At 38.5% G+C, this 21218-nt stretch overlaps 1 protein-coding gene across 1 annotated transcript in view; it reads right to left on the reverse strand.

Annotated features, from left to right (window-relative positions):
• Positions 1-20859, reverse strand: part of LOC149774731 (uncharacterized) — a 65415-nt gene extending 44556 nt beyond the window's left edge. The window contains exon 1 of the mRNA XM_089944992.1: positions 20790-20859. Coding sequence (XP_089801118.1) covers positions 20790-20859 — 70 coding nt within the window. The remainder of the gene's footprint in view (positions 1-20789) is intronic.
• Positions 20860-21218: the final 359 nt, after the last annotated feature.

A 21218-nucleotide genomic window follows, 5' to 3' on the forward strand; every position in this document is an offset into this window, starting at 1 on the left:
CTACCGCGAATTTGTGCATCCTCACTATTTGCCGGTCAGCAAGTCGTATTTGGACACGGTCAACATTACTATAAAAGGAGATTTGGGACAAAATATTCCATTCACCAAAGGAAAAGTCACGGTGAAACTCCATTTTCGAAAACGGTTCTCTCACGACTCGTAAGTAAGTCATGTATCCAGTGTACCAAGGGGTGGCTCGACAGCGAGGACACGGTTTAGGAGACATGTTAAAATCGGCCTTTCGTTCGGTGGCCCCAGTGTTGAAACCGATGGTGACACGAGGATTGCACGCCTTGAAAGATGCGGCACTGACGCAAGGCAAAGAATTTCTCCAAAATGTCATCATCGACAAACAAAACCCTAAAGAAGCCTTCATGAGGGCAGGCAAAAATGTCTTGCTGCAAAGGGGCAAAGACATTTTGGGTCGACGAGAGACACCTATAAATGCCCTGCACGCTACCGAGTCTGGCATTCAGCAAGGACAAGGCAGAAAGAGACGACGAAGAAGAAAACACCCTTTCACCAGACTTCAAGCGAGAAAGGCCAAGAAAAGAAGAACCGTTAGAGACTTAGACGTTTTCGATTATTGAGAAAGAACAGAACAAAATGATGCACCGAGAGTCTTGCGCCTGTTCCAAGACGGAACTGGATCTGTTTGCCATGCCCCCCACCATGATGACCATGCAAGAATCCCAATGGGTGGAATTTCATCCCGTCTCCTCACTGACCGATTCCGCTCCCATCGAGTTTGAAATCAAAGGACAGCCCGAAGATTACATCGATCTGAATAGCAGTTACTTGTACTTGAAAGTTCAAGTTCTAGATAAGGATGGTAATGCAGTAAAAGACGATGACGAAATAGGTCCCGTCAACAATTTCATGCATTCCTTGTTCAGCTCAGTGGATTTGTACTTGAATAACAAACTAGTCAGCAGCAGCATGGATACATACCCTTACCGTGCCTACTTGGAAAATCTCTTGACGTACGGAATAGATGCCAAGGATAGTCATCTCAATGCCTGTGTGCTGTGGGTAGCTGACGAAGCGGGCAAGTTAGAAAAAACAGATACATCCAATTCCAGCTTTGAGGCAAGAGCAGACAAAATCATAAACAAGAAAAGTTTAGAACTGATGGATCGTTTGCATTTGGACATGTGGTTGCAAGAGAAATATTTGCTGAACGGGGTGAATGTCCGCTTGAGACTAAATCGCAGCAGTACCGCTTTCCATTTGATAGCTGCTGATGCTACTAAGGGTCCTAAAAGCATAATTTCAGAGGCCAAACTCTATGTACGACGCGTGGAAGTGTTACCCAAAGTGGGTAACGAAATCAGTCAAACGTTGAGCAGAACGACCGCCAAGTATCCCATACGACGTGTGGAAGTGAAAACGTTCACCATTTCCAGTGGACTGCAATCCATAACCGAAGATCATCTGTTTCAAGGACAGTTACCCAAGCGTTTAATCCTTGGTATGGTCTCGAATTCAGCCTTCAACGGAGCCATCAAAGAAAATCCTTTCAACTTTCAACACTTCAACGTGAAGAAAATCGAAGTCAGTCGGGATGGCAAGACCTTGTGTACCCGACCTTTCGAACCTGACTTTGCCAACAACAATTACTTGAGATCGTACTTGTCCCTGTACGAAGCCACCGGCCAGTTAGGAACCAACACCAGTCACGGCATTGAGTACGACGATTATGACAAAGGCTATGCTTTGTGGGCTTTCGATTTCACTCCAGACCAAGGCAGCGACGAGGGACATTTCCACCCTATAAAATCTGGCCAGATTCGTGTGGAACTTCAGTTTGCAGAACCACTGAAACAGACAGTGAACGTCATCCTGTATGCAGAATTCGATAATACCATAGAAATCAACAGTTTGAGAGAAGTCATTCTAGATTATTAGAAGCTATGGAAGACTGTTATCCCTCTTTACCTAGTGAAGAAACTTTGGAGATGGAATGTAAGGAGACCGTGGAAGGAGAAGAATCTCAAGACAAAGACGAAGAAGATATCATGATGAAGTCGAGATGGCCAGAACAAGAAGCCCATTTAGTCTCCTGTTTTGCCAAACACTTGGTCGACAAAATGACGGAATTGATCAAGAAAAATTCTTATGGATGTCAAAACGATCATCCCAGTCAAATTCAACACGATAAATGCCTGATGTTAAGTCAAGAAGAAAAATTGGACGAGTATCTGGACGAAGCTTGGAGTCTCATCTCGAACAAAGACGTGTTGCACCAGTGGTATAAAGACTTGCGTGAACATTCTTGTCCACCATTAACCACTCAAGAGATCCATCGTATCGAAACTCTCCTGAATCAGAGTGAGGAAACAGAACGAATAACCGTTTATTCGTCAGACATTTTCAAGCAAAAAGTCAGGATCGAATTGACGACTTATTATTACCTGTGAAGAAGAAGAAAAAAAACACAAAACAATGGATACCTGGGAACTTTATTACCTTTTGAACCACAGTTCGTATACGGCTTCTTGAAATCCTGTCGTCTGTGCTAAAGATGAACTCCCTCATCGCAAACCTAAAGACCATCAAGCTTACGTGATCAACACGGACGACAGTCATCTCCCAGGAACCCACTGGGTAGCCGTCTACTTTCCTCAAGAAGGATGTGTGGAATATTTCGATTCGTACGGATTGCCCCCTTTGGAAGACGATATCATCGACTTTATGAGAAGAAATGCTCAAACCACCCGATTCAATAATGTGAAATTACAAGGCACAGATTCCTTGGTGTGTGGACAGTACTGGGCTATTCCTTAGAACATTTAGTGACTCATTTCGATCCTCGTTCTTCTGCTAGAAACGATGTGAAAGTAGATAGATGGTTTTGTGACCATTATGCTTATCTTTTGTCTCAAGCTAGGAAACGTAGTGTCCATCAATGGCCTAATGATTTCCAACAGTGGAAATCACAATTTCATTCACAACGTTGTCAGCCCTGTTCAAAGTAAATTGTAGATTGAGAAAAAAATGTTTGTGATTTGAAAAAAATTGTTTGATGTTATAGTGTTGGATTATTGTTAAAAATGTTGTTGTTTAGTGTTAAGTGATTTTTGAATAAAAAATGTTGTGTTTAGAAAAAAAATGCCTTTGTCTTTTGTTTAGCTATAAGAATGTTGGATTGATGCTCTTTCATTTCTTACTATCCCTCTCATGAACGTTGCGGCTCGAAAACCGTGTGGGGATGTTTTCCTTCACGTCCGCGCTTTAACTTTAAGAACCGGGTTGTTCCCAGTCTAGCCATCCATTGTCGACTCATCCTCCTAAGAAGATGTGCTCCAAACTAGCTAAGCTCAACGAAGCCTACGTGAATCTGCATAGGGTCAGACACAGTCTGATACCGAAACCAGAAGAAATAGAGAATGTGAGAATGTTAAAAATCACTGAAGACCTGATAGAAGAGCTCTTCAGAGAAGAAATGAACAGGGAGAAAGAAGAATGGACAGAGAAGTACAGACTTCAGAGACAGCAGCAACAGCAACAGCAGCAGCAACAACAGCAACAGCAGCAGCAACCTGAAGCTGACAGAGGCTTTGTCGATTGTCGTATCGACACCAAAGAATTCTTCTTCTCTTTCCGAAGAAGCAGACCTATCGCCAGAAAGTCTATCCTCAGAGGACATCGCATTCTTAGAAACTAAAAAAAGAATGCCATAGCAAAAAAAACAACAAAAAAACAGCCCTTTTCAGGGCTACCCAATACTCTAGAAAAGAAATAACGATCCATTTGCCAATGTGTGTAGGCAGAGTAGTGTGAAAATAAACACTAACTCTTTCTTAAAAAATGTGAGGGTATGAGTTTGTGTGTTTGTGTGATTGTGTTTGTAAGTGATAAAGTAGGTTGGTGTGGATAGTAGATTAAAATGATGTTTGTTTTTTTGGGCTGTTTGAGGTGTATATTTTGGGTTAGATTGGATTGCTTTGCGTATGTGGATAGTCTATTGAAGTGATGGGTAGCATAAAAAAGTGAGCGAGTGTTTCTTTTAGGTCCGCGCGTTGTTGTTGTTTCTTGGTCATGATCTAGGTAAGATGAATTTTATGTTATTAGGGGGATGTTTTCCTTCACGTCCGCGCTTTCAGTATAAATTGAAACTCGTTCGGCAGTCCAGCTACCCTTGTTGATTGATCAACACCAAAAATGAACACGAGACTGGAGAAACTGTTGGAGCTTCATGTGCATCTGGAATATGCCAGGCGCATATTAAATGAACTGGCCGCGGAAGCCATTGTCGAGGAGGGAAGGATAAGAGAGGAGGAAAGAAGAAACAAAGAAGAAGAAGAAAGAAGATATAAAGAGGAAAGAAGAAACAAAGAAGAGGAGGAGGAAAAGGAGAGAAGAAATTTCAAAATCCCAGAGAGTGAAAATTGGGATTCTGAAGCGACATATCCTGCCTCTGCTCTCTCCCCCCAAAAGGTAAAAAGTAACTGGGGGATAAGATGTGTATGTGGCGCCAGGCCTGGAAGGTGCCACCATTAACCAGGTGTCCATGAAGTTCCAAACAAAACAGCCCTTTTCAGGGCTACCCAATACTCTAGAAAAGAAATAACTATTAATTTGCCAATGTGTGTAGGTAGAGTAGTGTGAAAATAAACACTAACTCTTTTTTATAAAAATGTGAGGGTATGTGTTTGTGTGATTGTGTGTTTGTGTTTGTAAGTGATAAAGTAGGTTGGTGTGGATAGTAGATTATGGGTTTCTTAGAGTATGTGAAGGGTATAGTTGGGGTTATATTATATAAAATGAAAAAGTAGGGGGATGTTTTCCTTCACGTACGCGCGTTGATGGGTCATGATCTAGGTAAGATTAATTTTATGTTTTTAGGGGATGTTTTCCATCACGTCCGCGCTTTCACTATAATAACCCACAGTATTCGTCGTTCAAACCATTCTGCTAAGAATAAAAAGAAGATGGCATCAAACCAAATGGACAAAATACAAACCTTGCAAGACGTTTTAGACAACTTAGGAATAATGGAACAGATGCTATTAAGACTGGTTGAAGACCATTATTCCTATAGTCCCCATCGTGTGAAGATGGAAATTAATAACTTAAGGAAAGCAAAGGACAAGATTAGTGGTGTCATGAAAGAGATCAAGGAGGAGAAGGAGGATGAAGAGGAAAGAATAAGAATACGCAATTGGAACGAAAAAATTGAAAAAGAAGAAGAAAATGAAAAGAAGAAGAAAGAAGAGGAGGAAGAGAAGAAAGAAGAGGAGAAGAAAAAAAAGAAAGAGAAGAAGAGTGTAGGAGATAAAATAAGAACTTGGTGGAGGAAAAGAAGAAATTAGAAGCAGAAGAAAACCCAAAGGCCCTTTTCAGGGCCAGCCATATTTCTCGAAAAGAGATAGTCTTTGAATTGCCTACCCCTTTTTTTAAAAAAAATTTTTTAAAAAAAATCCCATGTTAAATTCCCCTTGTCCGTAGATTGTCCCACGATTTATTCCCATGTTAATTCCCCTTGTCCGTAATCTGACCCACGATTTTTCGCCATGTTAAATTTCCATTGTCCGTAATCTGACCCAGGGGTCCCTGTAATGCTAATTCCCATTGTCCGTAATGTATCCCCTATTACTACTAAGGGTCAATATAAATTGAATAAATAATCTAAAACTAACATTAGTAAATACATGTATCAATATAATCAAAATACCACTGTCTGAACTCGTTTTGTCCGATAGATATTCTGCACTCCAAAGGTCGTGCAGTATTCCATCAGAAAAACTCGTTCATATTTTCCCCATAAAAATGCAGTAGCATATAATTATTGAACAGATAGGATATCTGGCATAGTAGTCAGTAAAGCACCGATTCAAGAAAGTGAAACGCAAGTAGGGCTTATTGTAGTGTTCTAGAAGCAGTGCTATACGGTAATATTTACTTTTCCACTGCTGAATCTATAACTTAGAGATCTGAGATAACACTGACATATAGGGTGCTAGATGTAGGTCTGACAAGCAGGTCAGTTATAGTTTATATGCTATGGAATAAACATATGTTTGTAGAAACAGGTCTTTTCCTCTCCCTCGTTACAAAGTACAAACATTATAATGGCGACTAGGATATATATCAGCTGAAAAAGCTAAAGATAACAAGGGAAAAATAAGGACAGTGAGGGGGAGTGGGTCAACATTTTGTAACGAAAAATGTGACGTCACAATAAATATGAATGTGGAACGATTCTTTCAAAAATAATGTCAGAACAAAATAGGTTGTGACCAGCATCCTGATTCCATTTTTATCTGCAACTGATAACAACACTCGTGGACGACATGCATTAATAATGTTATCACAGATGAAATATTGGGAGATTGTTACAACCTTTAGCTGGTTTTAAAGTGTTTTTTTAATTATGTAATTCCTTTTATTAATATAATGTAATACATAATTTAAAAGCAAAATGTAGACTAAATCAACTGCAGACCAACAGGTGATTACACTTAGATTTTAAACAAGTAAAATAACAGGCTAACAAGTTATCACCACCCTGACAACAGTCGACGAGATCAAAGACACAAGAGTTTAGCAAGTTGAAAGACGGTACTGGATATCGCAATGAATGGACCAGTTTCTCATGAAAAAAGACAGTTGGAAGTCTACAGACGTATCAAAGCCTTAGATCAATTAGTAGAGCATTCAAAAAAGATGGCTTCAATATAAGTCCAAGTGGGCTATTCCTTACTCTACTTCCTAAGCATAGTTCGTCGTCACAATGTAAGCGTCATGGAACCACTGTCCCAGTAAAGATAATTAGAGAGTAAAATGATTATCACACTAAACATATTGATGGCCAGTTTTGCCCAGCTACAGTATGACATTTGGAAGAACTCTCTTCCATGATTGCATCGGATGAGGTTTCTTGTATCACCCAGGACGATAAATGTCGCGTCCCAGTTGGTCTGGTTGCTGCCAAATAAGAAGAGTCCATCGCTAATGTACGGTGAGTATAAAGTAAGCCTTCCTGACCATGACTGGGTAGTTGTTGCCCAGCACATGCTTATACCCTCTGTGTATGCCGGCATTGAGCTACATCGCAACGGTCTTGGAAACAGAGACGCTGTTGGCTTTTCTGTCCCAGCTTGTATAGCCATCCGATCTGGAAAACACTCACCATCAACAGCACTCAACCATGGATTTGACTTTGAAAAGTTGCTGTTTCTGACAGAGCTCGATACCATAACCAGGACTGGCATTGATAAATTGGTCATGCCGATTCTTGTGTTTGCTGTTGATGGTGTTCCGGATGAAACCCACGGTATCAGAATGTCATTAAGGTTGCCATCCACCATTTCTTGAAAAATGATCATGAATATGTCTTCGTTGCAACAAATGCTCCGGGACGAAGTGCTTCAAACAGAGTAGAGAGAAAGATGGCACCACTGAGCAGGGAATTAAGTGGATTAATATTACCTCATTACAACTATGGCAGCCATTTAGACGAACGAGGTAAGGCAATTAACATTGTGATATAAAAGAAAGACTTTAAAGTTACCTGAAAAACTTTGGCAGAAATATGGACACAGTTGACTATAGACACTTACCCAACCATTGCTGAGTATAAGGATCCATTAAATTCAGAGCTCATGGAACAGGATATACTGGGTAAAGATCAAAACTGGTGTGACACACATATCCCCTCAAGACAATACTTGCTTCAGATTGTGAAGTGTGACAACAACATGTGCTGTTCGAACGCACGATGCTCATACTTCAGCGCGATAAAAAATAGATTTCTTCCGACTCCTTTACCCCTTGTTTAAACATGTGAAGGACTTAAATTTCCAGAACGAGCAACAGATGGAGCCTTCCACAAATTCCCATCCTTATTTGCAACTCAATGTCTGAAAACGGAATACATTCTACCTGGGTCTGCATACACATTTCGGACAATTCCCTGCGATCTTTATTGCCCTTCACTTCAATCTGTGCTGAATGAAAGAAAGATGTGCACGATATTGCAAGATATGTCACGTATTCTTCAGCTATCTGGTCATGCTGCGCTCTCATTCAGTCCTTCACAAACAAATAGCAGTTCCATCGAAGCGCATCTGACCAATGAGAGTCACTGCTAGAAAGCAATGCGAAATGATGTTCATTTGGAGAAAGGAGAAAGGTTGGATTGGATTGACGAGGAGGAGTTTGATTTGGATGGAATATCCACTCCAATAAACGATGTTAATCGAGAAACAAATGGATTTCTTATTCGTTCAGTGAAGGATCATCTTACTTTGCCTTGGGGCAATCATAACTACGAAGAGAAGTAATTAATTTGCAAATACGTCAGACTTTAAACCCTTAGAATTTTGGGGGATTTTTTGAAACTTTAATATTAGTAAGAACTGAAGTGATTGATGTGTTTAATTTACATTTTAATTTTTGTTGTTGTTGTTGTTGTGGGGTTTAACGCCATTTTTCAGCACACGATAGGCCATATATGGCGGCCAGTATTAATGGTGGAGGAAGAACCCGGGAAAACCCCGGAAAGAACCACCGACCCACGAGAAGCTACTGGCATGCTCTCTCACATATCTACATTGGCTGAATCTGAGACTCGAACCGGCGCAGACAGAGGTGAGATGGCAGTGATCCGTAACGGCGAACGCTTTAGACCACTCGGCCACTCGGGGCCCCCATTTTAATTTTTGTTTAAAATTAATTTTTAAAAAAAATAATTTTATAAACTTTTAACTAACCAATCAGTCCTTGTGAAAGCCTGATTAATTAGATATTATTTTACGTAAAAGAATACGTTTTGTATGTATAGTTAACTGATTTACATTACGTTTACTTTTCAGTATTAAGAAATGACGAAAAAAGTGGATGGGGTAAGACATTTGTGACATCACATAGAGGGGAGTCTGGTTTTTGGTAACGAAGTGTGACGACGGGGTGAGGGAGGTTAAAAAAATGGCACAAATTGCATGACGTCATATGCGGAAGTCCCCAGTTGTGTAATTTTACTCAGATAATTAGTACAGACCTGCTACCGTTGGTGTACACTTGTAGTGAAAGTCTGTATCTCTGATAATGGCAGCAAGTTTGCCCATTTTCCCTCCTTTCTCATTCCATGAAAACGCACCTGATACCCGATGGAAAAAGTGGGTGAAACGACTCGACGATAAAAGTGTGGGCCAACCCAAGGACTCGGTGAAACTGCGGCTCATCAGTTGATGAATCGTACGACTGTACAAGGGTCAAGAAGCATATGTTTGTTCCAATTGTTGTTTCAATTGGGTACATTTTTCATGTTCATGAGATTATTTTGAATCTTAGTTGTATTCCAGGAGATTGTGTGAATCTCACTTACAGTGCATAACATTATTTGAAACACATTTGAATACCTTAAGATTATTTGAATCTTAATCGTAATCCAATCGTGAGATTATGTGAATCTCTCTTACAGTGCATAATATTACTTGAAACGTATCTGCAGTCCATGAGGTTTCTTGAATCTGTATTTCAAATTGAATTCATATTTTTGGTTTATTTTCAATGTGTGAGTGTTTCTGTATAATGATTGGATCAATCGTATGTTGAGTGCATGAGAGAATAATTGTATTTATACACCATATATTTTTAGTTATTAATGCATTTCATAATTTTCCACCTTTCACACATTGTGTTTTGTTTTATTCATTTAATCCAAAACCCACTCGGTTTCTATTCTGCAACATACACTATACAGGAGAGCAAGTAAAGCAAACGATATTTTTGAAACCCTCCTAGAGAAATGAGATTATCCAACCGCCGTAGAAAAATTGACAAACTATTTCGCACTAAAAGAAGAACAACGAATTTAAAATCTTCATATTTCGTCAATAAACACAACAAAATGGACAATAGATTGGTGATTTCCACACCAAGCTATGGCAGCTTTCAGCAATGTGCAAATTCAATGATGTCGATAACGAAATACAATCACAAGTAATTCAAAGACGCTTGTCAACACGTCTTAGACGTCGTGCACTTCGTGAAGAGATGGACCTAACACATCTTCTTACACTTGCTCGTGCCAAGGAACTCTCTGACAGACAAGCCAAAAACATAAATAGAAACATCCGAAAGAGAGAAGGCAAATGCCTAAACAAAACGAGGGACACCGAGTCATCGCAGAAACAAGATGCATTTCATGGAGAAAGCTAAAGGCAGCATCTAACAACAATACAGAAAACAAACATGCATAAATTGTGGTGTCGAATATGCACACAAAGATAGGCCGTGTCCTGCAATAGGGAGACAATGCAATTTCTGCAAGACGAAGAAAACATTTTGCAAAGGTCTGTCGATCAAGACTCATGGCAGAAAGCAAAGTTAATCAAGTAGAAAGACAACAAGACAGACGTAGTACACCACCTGAGAGCTCAAATGAAGAATACCCCTTTGGCCAGAGAACTCCAGCTAAAGTCAATACTCTAGGATCATCAATGCTCCATTCTATGTAACCAATCTACTGAGCTATGAAACAAGCATATAGTTACAAATAATTCAAAGAATATGTGCTACAGTGAAGAGCAAGTCTGAAGAACTGTGTAAAAACTTCACAGATATCTTCAATGAAATTGGAAAACTAAAAGACGTAGATACACCTTCACACTGATGATGCTGTAGTCCCTATAGTTCAGTCTCACCGACGTATTCCATTTCACATTCAAAAGAAAGTTGGAAAAGAGTTGCAAAGACTTGAAGAATTAAACATTATTGTAAAGGTAGATGGGCCTACTCCTTGGGTATCTCCAAGTTTGGTTGCTTACAACCCAAAAACCAAGACGAAATTAGAATCTGCGTTGATATGCGTTTGCCTAAAGAGGCAGAACTTCGCGAGACACGTCATATCAACAATAGATAATCTTATAGTAGATCTCAATGGTGCAACCATGTTCCCCAAGCTTGACCTAAATTCGGGCTACTATCAACTGGAATTGGAAGAAAAATCAAGAAATATTACATATTGGACTACGAAGATATAAACGCCTCATTTTCGGAAAATCATCTGCAGTGGAAATATTCCAAAACAAATTCTGTACAGCTTAGGAAGCACTAAAAGGCACAAATAATATTAGTGATGACATTCTAGTATTCGGTCGCACTCATGAAGAACATAACACAAATCTGAGTCTACATTCACTCGCATAAAGCAAAAGGGTTTAACACTAAATAAACCCAAGTGTGTGTTCAACAAAGTCAAAATTTAGTTCTTTGGATATATTTTCAGCAAAGATGGAATTTCTCCAGATTCGAAGAAAGTGGAAGAAATTAAAAAATGCCAGTATTCCATCAATCATATCAGAAGTACGCAGTTTTCAAGGCATGACAAACTATGTGCGACGATTTATTTTAAATTATTCAACAATCAATGAGCCTCTTCAAGTCTTAACCAAGCGAAATAAACCATGGGAATGGATTCAAAAACACGAGAAAGCGTTTGAAAAACTCAAAGAAGATTTCGCAAGTGACACAATAATAGCATATTTCAATCCTTATAATGAAATTCAATTAATTGTAGATGGAAATCCTGTCGGTCAAGGCGCGTTTTTAACTTAGAATGGAAAGGTTATTGTCTACGCCAGCAGAGCACTTTCAGATGTGGAAAGACGGTATTCACAAGCGGAACGTGAAGCACTTTTAACAGTATGGAGTTGTGAGTACTTCCATCTGTACCTGTTCAGTCATACGTTTAAGCTAATTAGTGACCACAAGCCGCTGGAAGTCATCTTCAACAATCCAAAATCACCACCCGTGCAAGAATCGAGAGATGGAAATTGAGATTACCAGCATACAATGATACTTGTTGATGACTACTCAAGGTATCCAGTCGTTGAAATTATTAACTCAACAGCAGCAAAAGCTGTCATTCCGCAACTTGACAAAATATTTTCAATGTTCGGAATACCAGAAATTGTAAAAACGGAGAATGGACCCAGAGCATTATTAGGACTGAACCGTGAGAACTGTAAACCTACTTTGCCCAGTTCTAAATTGACACTTTGTACATTATCCAAAAAAAATCAAGACGCAAAGTTTATACAAAACACAAACATTACACTTACGTTAGTGAAAGATCTTACTTTGGAGCCCAATTATCCAGAAGACATAACAGTGAAAATATGTATATAATAAACATAAGGTATAGTTTCCAAACTTGTTCCACAGCTGACTAAGCTAGTTATTTGTATGACCCATCAGCAGGGGAGTATCAGCACCTTATTTTTCTAACATGTGGGTACCCCTTCCCATTAAATAAAATTCTGGCAGCATTTCTGTAGTGAAAGCACTGGACTTGCAGCTGAAGAAGAAAATATAGAAGCTAAAGGGCAACTTTCAACATCTGGTTTACGATGACTTTCTTTTTAAATATAATTTCCTTTTCATGTTACATTTATTTATTACTGTATTGTTTTTGTATTTGTTTCTTGTATTTAAATTATTAATTGAAGTTAAACTCTTAATACCGTGAGTAGTCATTGAACACTGGAAACTGGTCATTGAAAAATCATTGAATTTCAGCTGTCCAGATCTGTACGAACTCTATATAGTTTTAAAATGTATGAAGGCTTCTACGTCTCTCTGTATTATTCACTCCTTGTTTATCGTTCAGCCATACGGCATTTTCCCCCACCTACCCACTAATTCGACTCTCTGTTGACCATATCGTGTGATTTCGTCGTCTTAGAAAGAAGGTATACTTTTCTGAAGGGGGAGGTGTGTTACGAAATGCCCGATATGGCTCATTTAGTCTTCCATACTTTTCATTTAATCAGGTTGTCTTGTTTCACGCGCCGTAGTATTTCTGTAAATTTAATTTTTCGTCGTATCGCGTGACGCTTTTATTGCTCGCGCGGCACGTGCGAACTAATGTATTATTGCGCACTACTATATATATCGGGTAGAGCTATTGAAGGGCACAGCCAATATAGAGGGAAGCTCTAAACATATTCAGCTGTCGGGCAAGTGCCATTGTAATTTAGTTAGAGCCAAACAGTTGGGTGAGTCGAATGTTTTTTAGTCAACACTTTTTATTATTTACAATAATTATTCAGTTTTGTAAAAGCACGTTCATTGTTGTATTATCGTTTATCGTATTTGCAATTCAGTCTATTAAGATATAACCTAGGCAATGTGGTAGCGAGTTAATTTCATCTAGTCGCTATCACGACTAATTTCGAAAACATGTATGTATTAATGTCATAGCATTACGTATATTTATTTTTATTACATAGCATTCCTATGTCATACTTCGTACCTATCGTATATTCTTAAAGCAGTTGCAACAAAACCCATTCCAATTAAATTAGACTATTGAAAAAGTGTTTATTTTCCATATTCAGCTCGCCGGTTATGACAGCCGGATGGGCTTGTGGATACCATGACGTCTGGTGTACCATTACTAGGATAACCCACCAACTCGGTGCCAACGTACGGGTACAAGTGCGGAGGGGAAAGTGACCGTGCCAGAGAGAAGGCCGTGTCAACATGTATTTTCCAATCAAGTACTGTTTTGACTACAAGTAAAGCACAATAACAAGTAGTGTATTGACTACAAGTAAAAGCATAACAAGTAGTGGTTTGACTACATGTGAACTATGACAGTAGTGTCTGACTACATAAATGTTTGCAACGAGTAGTTGATTATATAGCTTTGCAACAAGCATTTGTTTATATGAAAGTTTGCTAGAGATATTTGTATACATGAAGTTTATATGGAGTTGCTAGCACTTTTTGACTACATGAATGTGACATAGTAGGCAAAGTATATTTCATATGTGTTTTATGTGTTTTATATTCATTTTATATGCTTTTCTGTGTTATTTTCGTATCATAAGTACCAGTGTTTAATATATTGTCATTTGTCATCCACGAACGTGTTTATTGTTTCTTTAAAACCCTGCCCGGTCTCAAAGGGTCAACTCGACTACGTTACACTCGCTCTCGCTTGGGGTAGATCTATGGTGGTTAAGCTAAGAGACTTAGTTCAAGGACCGATGTAGAGGCAAGCGACGTGGGCGAATCCTGAAGCGACAAAATGTTCAATAGCAAATAAAGGATTTAAAAAACTAAAAATGTAAATAAGGAGCACAGCCGATTTTCTATCCGCCACTGTTTGCCAGTGGCATATGTCGATGTATCTGGACCTATGATGGTAAAACTGACATATACAGCATATGTTTGTCTGTCTGTCTATCACACACACGCGACAAAAATGTTTAATGTTGGTAGCGATGGTAAAGAGCAAGCCTCGTTTCCCTTAGATGATAAACGTATGCAAATCATGTAGATACTGCAGGGATACGATTCTAATTCGGTTTATTTTTGGTGGATAAGATTTCAGTAGGATTGTACCTGATATATACGTACAACACAAGCAGGTGTTTGTTTTGGGGGACATGACACATAAATAACTGTAATAACAAAGAAAAACTAAAACCAATTGAAAGGAAAAAGGAGAGAACTGATTTGGGTATAGTGTTTCATGGATCACTTTTACTAACAAAGTAAATCCAAATCGAGAAATTTTGTGCTTGTATGGTAAATTGAGATTGAAATCACTTATAGGGATAAGGGTGTTTTGTACATTCTTGGCAAACTATTGTAACTTCTCGACTTCATTACATTTATATTTTAACATTTCCTCTCAAAGATGCAATCTTTTGACGAAACAGTGTATTTTTCCCCAAAAATTGGTTCAGTTCATCCTAATAAAATTAGCATCTTTTTCATCATATTAACTACCTGCACACGTTTAAACAAATTTATCGCAAAATTATTTGTTCCTGAATTTTTTTTATAGCTAAACCAGAGCATTATACAATCGATTAATAAAATAATTATATATCACAATATAAGGACGATACCACAAATAAAGGGAAATTGTAAGACGGCGCTTCATGCAGCGATTGATGGGTTTTATAGACATCTACCACACTTACCAATCATATTCTAGCGATATAAAGCAATGATGCCATACAAAATTCGATTCGAGCCTATCTGAACGCACAAACACAAACTGAGTCTCTTATTAATTTGATATTTTTACAGGGATATGTAGATTACAGCAAACAAAAATTGATTGGTGAGTGTAAAAATAAGGAAATTTCCGATGCCCTGTCTTGCACAAAGTATTAAATCAAATATTCATGTATCAACCCAACTAAAATCACTACCTGATATTGTCAATATTTCTTGAAAGTGCTATGTGTGAAGAAGAAAATAATTAATTGAATCATTATAAATAACCCAGGTTGTATTAATTGTTTAGTTTTTACATGCGTGGGTTCGACTCTCGGATTCGGCCAATGTGGGTATGTGAGGAAGGTTGTCACTAGCTTATCGTGGGTCGGTGGTTCCTTCTGGGATTTTCCCGGGTTCTTCCTCCACCATTAATACTGGCCGCCATGTATAGCATATCATGTGCTGAAAAATAGCATTATATCACACAACAGCAACAACAAGAACAGTTTTTACTAATTGTTACAGATTCCACACACTTAAGCTTTATACGGCTACTCTCTTTCTTTCTCCCCCTCTCTCTCTCTCTCTCTATTTCACCACTCCAGTGTCCTAGTGGTTAGTGCGTCCGTCTCATTTGGGCGGTCGTGAGTTCGGACCCCAGCATAGTCATATCAAAGACTTAAAACAAAATGATAGCAGCTGCGGCCTCGCTTGGCGTTCAGCATTAAGGGCTAAGTGTTATGACTTGTCGGCCTGGTGTCATGATAACGTAACTGGGTGGGACATGATGTTAAATGTCTGCGGCATGATGCCCCAGTGCTAGACATCACTATAAACGGTCGCACTGCAGACATCGTAGCAATATGATTGAAAAAATTGTTAAAGTTACGTTACAAATCCAAATCACACACACACACACACACATAATCGCGCGCTTTCATTCCATTTTTATCTGCAACTGATAACAACACTCGTGGACGACATGTATTAATAGATTTATCACTGATGAATATTGGGTAATTGTTACAACCTTTAGCTGGTTTAAAGTGTATTTTTAATTATGTAATTCCTTTTTTTTGATATAATGTAATACATAATTTAAAAACAAAATGTAGACTAAATCAACTGCAGACCTACGGGTGATTACACTTAAATTTTAGACAAGTAAAATAACAGGCTCACAAGTTATCACCATCAAAGACACAAGAGTTTAGCAAGTTGAAAGACGGTATTCGGTCCGCAATTAATATATTTTATGAGAATATACAACAAATTTAATTAGTTGAGCAGCGCCAATGTTGGACACTGTGTCGCGCTTTGACACCGCACATTAAAGGGAATAAACATATCAAATGTTAGCTTTTGTTTTTCTTTCTTTTTATTAAAAACGTTTAATTGATGCAACTGAAGCGTCAGATTATAAACGGTCCTACTTGTACCAATAGTCTTTGAAGCTTGATGGCATTAAGGAAAGTAGTTAAAAAGACAGGATGAGGTGAGAGAAGAACTTTGAGGACTGAGACCGCGTGCGGTACTAGTTTTACGCTATTGAAACTATTCAACTTAAGGTGTCCAGTGTTACATTAGTTTTAATTTTCATCACTTTTCGGCAGCCAATAGCAATGGATTAAATAAATTATATTAGTCTTTATTTAACGCTTATGTGCTAGCATATCCTAAAAAAAACCAAAAAGATGTGCCAAGATGAACTTATTATAAAGTGCTATATTATCAACACTGACACAGATTTTGGCTGAAAAAATTAACCATATGTTGCAAGAACTCAAGGCGATCTCCGTTACGATAATAGGAACACTTCTTAATTTTGGGACAAAACAGGCACAATCAGTTTCAAAATAAGTCTCTGCTCAGGATAATTTGGAGTCCAATGAACATCCGACTGATGTCTTGAATATCTTTACTTCTGAAACATTGCCCTCTACAAGCCATTTCGCTACTCCTAGAAATGCTACTGTCCAATTTCATTTTAAGTCCGAAATTGATGTCATAAATTCTGACCTCGTTGGTCTGTATAATCGCAGAAACAAAGACTACTTTCAAATTAGCTGAACTTGGAGTTAAAAGATAAACAAAAAAGAAAAACTGAGTTGGAAAAGAAACTAAAGAGTAAGATTGATGATCATCGAAAATCACAGAAAGCAAGAGATTAAAATAAATCAAAATTGAAGGCTTTACTGGAAGATAGTAACAATTCTTTGATTTTCAAATAAATTAAAATTTAAGTTTCATTGAAAGCCAATCTGCTCACGCTATAATGATAATCATAAGATAATGTGCATGACAATGTTTTGCTTTTAACATGGCATCTTTACATTTGCCAATGTGTATTACTGAATTTGTTAGGTATGATATTACAAGACTGCAATTTCTCGTCTTCAGATTCCATCAGAGTGGTTTGATGCGTATTTTTATTATTACACACGTTAAAAGTCCCCAATTTGTAAATGAATTAAAATATTAACCAATTTCATTGAAATCCATTTTTGCTGTCCCTTTCCGGACTTGACATCTCCCTCTCATGCCATAATTCTAAACATGCATGAACATATGTGGAGTGAGAGAAAACGTACTGCCCCTCGGGATTACAAGCTTGGATTTAAAATTACACCAAGCATTACAAGAAGCACGGTCGTCATATTGGTACCTGCGCACATTCAGTGATTTTTTTCCTACAGTGTTGTACGATACCAATGATACAAAGTTGCAATTGTCTTTCGAGACCAGATGGCTGTACTGTAAATTCCTTGACCGAGCGGCACACATATATCCTTAGCTAGTTGATCCACTGTTTCGTGTGTGGGTGGGTGGGTGGTGTGTGGGGGTTTTTTTTGGTATACTTGCGAGGACCTGAGTTTGAATGCACACCAACATCTTGAGGACTGGACTACATTGTGAGGACTTTCACACAAGTTCTCGAAATGTTTCGTCGGCAAACGATTGGGAATGATCATAAGAGATGAATTGCGCGTTATTGTGAAAGTCCTCACAAAGTCGGTAATGTCTGACAAACACTTACACTCCGTGTGTATTGTTAACACAACTTGTGACCCTCCTTGGGTTGTAGACTGGTGTGCAAACGCTTAGCAAATCAGAAGGTGTGTGACTTCTAATTGTTTGTCATCCAATGAGAACATCGCTACTGTGCAGTGCCGCTGTAATTTTCGTATACCTATAAATAGGACCCACACAATAATTACTAGTATTATTAGAGATTTTTAAAAAGAAATAATTTTGTAAAATGGTAAACTGGTGATGCTAGCAGAAAGTGCGTTATTTTAAGCCCGGTGTGGCTGGTATAGTGCGGTATTTGTGGCGCGTGATTTGGTGTGCACAGAGATTTTACTGTTTCTAGACTTAATGTACCTAACTCTTGGACGATGGCAAGACGTACTGGATCAAACTGGTAAGAAACAAACAGATTCTTTATAAAATTGTTTATTATATTCGTGCAAAAGAGCTGTTCGTTCTTTCATTAGTTATCATCTGTGACAACTTGTTTGTATCCGGTTCCACGTGCAGGGACTCGTATCGTTGCGTAACATTGACCTGTCATGCATATACTATATAATAACTGTCACGTCTGCCTGCCCGCGACTACGTAAGTCAGGAGCAAAGGAAGGGGTTAGCAGATATGTGTCTTTGTAGACTTTGCGGCTATCGGAGTGATTCGTGTTTGTACAAGAGCCCCGCTTCGTTGGGTGTCAAAACTCACATATAGACGTTGGAAGCTTTGTTTCAGAACAAAGGACCCTTGTTGCTGTTGTAAATCTATCCGCGTTGACAGATGGCCTGAGGCTCGTCTGTTAAACTGGACCGACTGGGGTAGAATTGATATCCAATCGGAACTGAAGAAGGGTGGGGCCATCAATTCGAACCAGAACTGAACAGTCATTCGGGCTGGGAACGAATTAGTCATTGTGAAACATCGTGCTGAGAAGTATAGCAATAACTCAGAGGAAGCCACTCGTGAACTGGCCGGAAAACCCTTAGTACCTTTTAAGGACAGAAAGCTTCGTAAAGGAAGCTTTTGGGGACAGAACTACCGGCTAGTTAAGTCCCGAGTCTCAGAGAGGGGAGACAGGATAGAACAAGGCAGTAGGCAGAGAACAAACCTAGTCGCTAGAGACAGAGAGAGAAAGAGAAGGAGGAGGAGAAAAGGAGACAAGAAGGGGAAGAGTATAGGAAGAATTGTAGTACGGAGAACGCCGGAAGGAAAAAAGGAATGGGCAGAGTAGAACACAAATGAGTAGAAACCAAATACAGGGTAAAGCCATCTCACACTATAATCACGTGATGAAATAGGTTATTACATAGTCGAGAGGAAGAAGATTGGTTGAGAAATTAATATCGTTTAATTTGATTAAATTGTTATTCTTTTGAATTTCACCTTTGTGTTCTTAATAATTGTCCGCAATACTGACTGGGGGCTCGGAGCGTTACCTCTTTCTATCACTAATTTCACTTCCTACAAAAACGAGCCAGGGTGTGAGTTCCATAGTAAATCAAGTAACATTGGGAGCACCCCACCCCAGCTCATAGCAGAACGTCATAGAACCCCACAATAACTAAGGTCTTGAATATTATATTCCCATGTCAAAACAGTTCACATTATGTCATAAGAGTTGGTAAACAAAGAACCAGTTCTCTCTCTCTCTCTCTCTCTGTGTGTGTGGTGGTAAAACAAAGAGATTGATAGCCCAACAGGGAGACGGATAAATCTACAACACATAGCTTATAATCAGTGGCCCACTCTATTCATTTTGTATATGGCCCGTTTAGGGACAAGCATTTTAGCAGACTCCTGAGCGTCGAACTTGCAATAACAAATGAGCACAGCTGGCTGTTTCCCAGTGACACGTGAACATGCATCTGGACCTATGTTGGTGAAATTGTCAGACAAATCATCGTCATCATTCACATGCGCGCGCTATCGCGCACACATGATGAAAACAATTTTAATGTCACTGTTCATAAGTTGTTTTTTTTTTAGAAGACAAATTTATGCTCTTCGTGGTAGGCAAATATTGAATGAACATGAAAAATTCCTGACTGAAAAAATCAGCAGATTCCGAAAATGTTTTCCATGAAGTCAAATATTTCAGGAGTGCACCTGTCACATACGTACAACTCAAATATATCTTGGCATCTCACACGAAACAACATTATGAAAATCAACAACATAAAACTACTTACAAATTGAAGAAGAAACAAGAGAAAACGAAAAGAACGTAAATATGCTAAAGGATCGTAAATTCCATGATCTATATTAATATTTTACATTTCTTATTAAAAAATGTACCTGTTGATATTGAACAAATACTTAAGTAAACTAGCCATGTAAGCCCTCGTTGTATGAAGCGATCTAGCCTTTAAGCCCTCGTTGTATGAAGCGATCTAGCCTTTAAGCCCTCGTTGTATGAAGTGAACTAGCCTTTAAGCCCTCGTTGTATGAAGTGAACTAGCCATGTACGCCCTCGTTTTATAAAATGATCTAGCCATGTAAACCCTTACTGTATGGAGTCACTTAGACATGTAAGCCATTGTAATATCAAGCAGCATTTACAATGTACATAATATACAGATGTAAAGCAAAAGCAGACATTATAAATTCGAGTAATGAAATAATTGTGTATCACAATAGAAGTATAATGCCATATGTGAAAGGAATGGGTAAAATGCGCTTCATATAATGAGGGTGCTATTAATAAGATAAATAAAGTCAAAAGGTTTCATATGTGTGTGTGTGTGTGTGTGTGTGTGTGTGTGTGTGTGTGCTTTCTATCTATATAATCTCTTACCGGATTTCAGTGTCAGGGTCCCAATGTTAAGCAGATTGGAACTAATTGTTGTATTCCCTCCGGTCGCCATGTTGTCACTACAAGAGTTTATTCAATGCTACTGATTGCAGGTGAAGAAAGTTCTCGAACTGACACAATGTTGACGTCAGGACTGGGCTGTAAAAGATATGCTCTCCTTACATCCGCGTCGCTTACGTAACCTGTATATCTATCTATCTATCTATCTATCTATCTATCTATCTATCTATATATATATATATATATATATATATATATATATATAAGACAGATATGTCAGCCTCTTTGTACAATGTAATGTCTGACTCCTAGTAAGTAATTCTAATCTTTCCATGTACAGAAGTTTGAAAAAGATTAACGAAGGATGAGAAAGTATGTTCACGTAAAAGTATTAATATAATAAATATTCAT

Source organism: Sinohyriopsis cumingii, unplaced genomic scaffold, assembly GCF_028554795.1.
Source record: "Sinohyriopsis cumingii isolate HCF-2022 unplaced genomic scaffold, ASM2855479v2 utg000160l, whole genome shotgun sequence".
Taxonomy (NCBI): Eukaryota; Metazoa; Mollusca; class Bivalvia; order Unionida; family Unionidae; genus Sinohyriopsis; species Sinohyriopsis cumingii.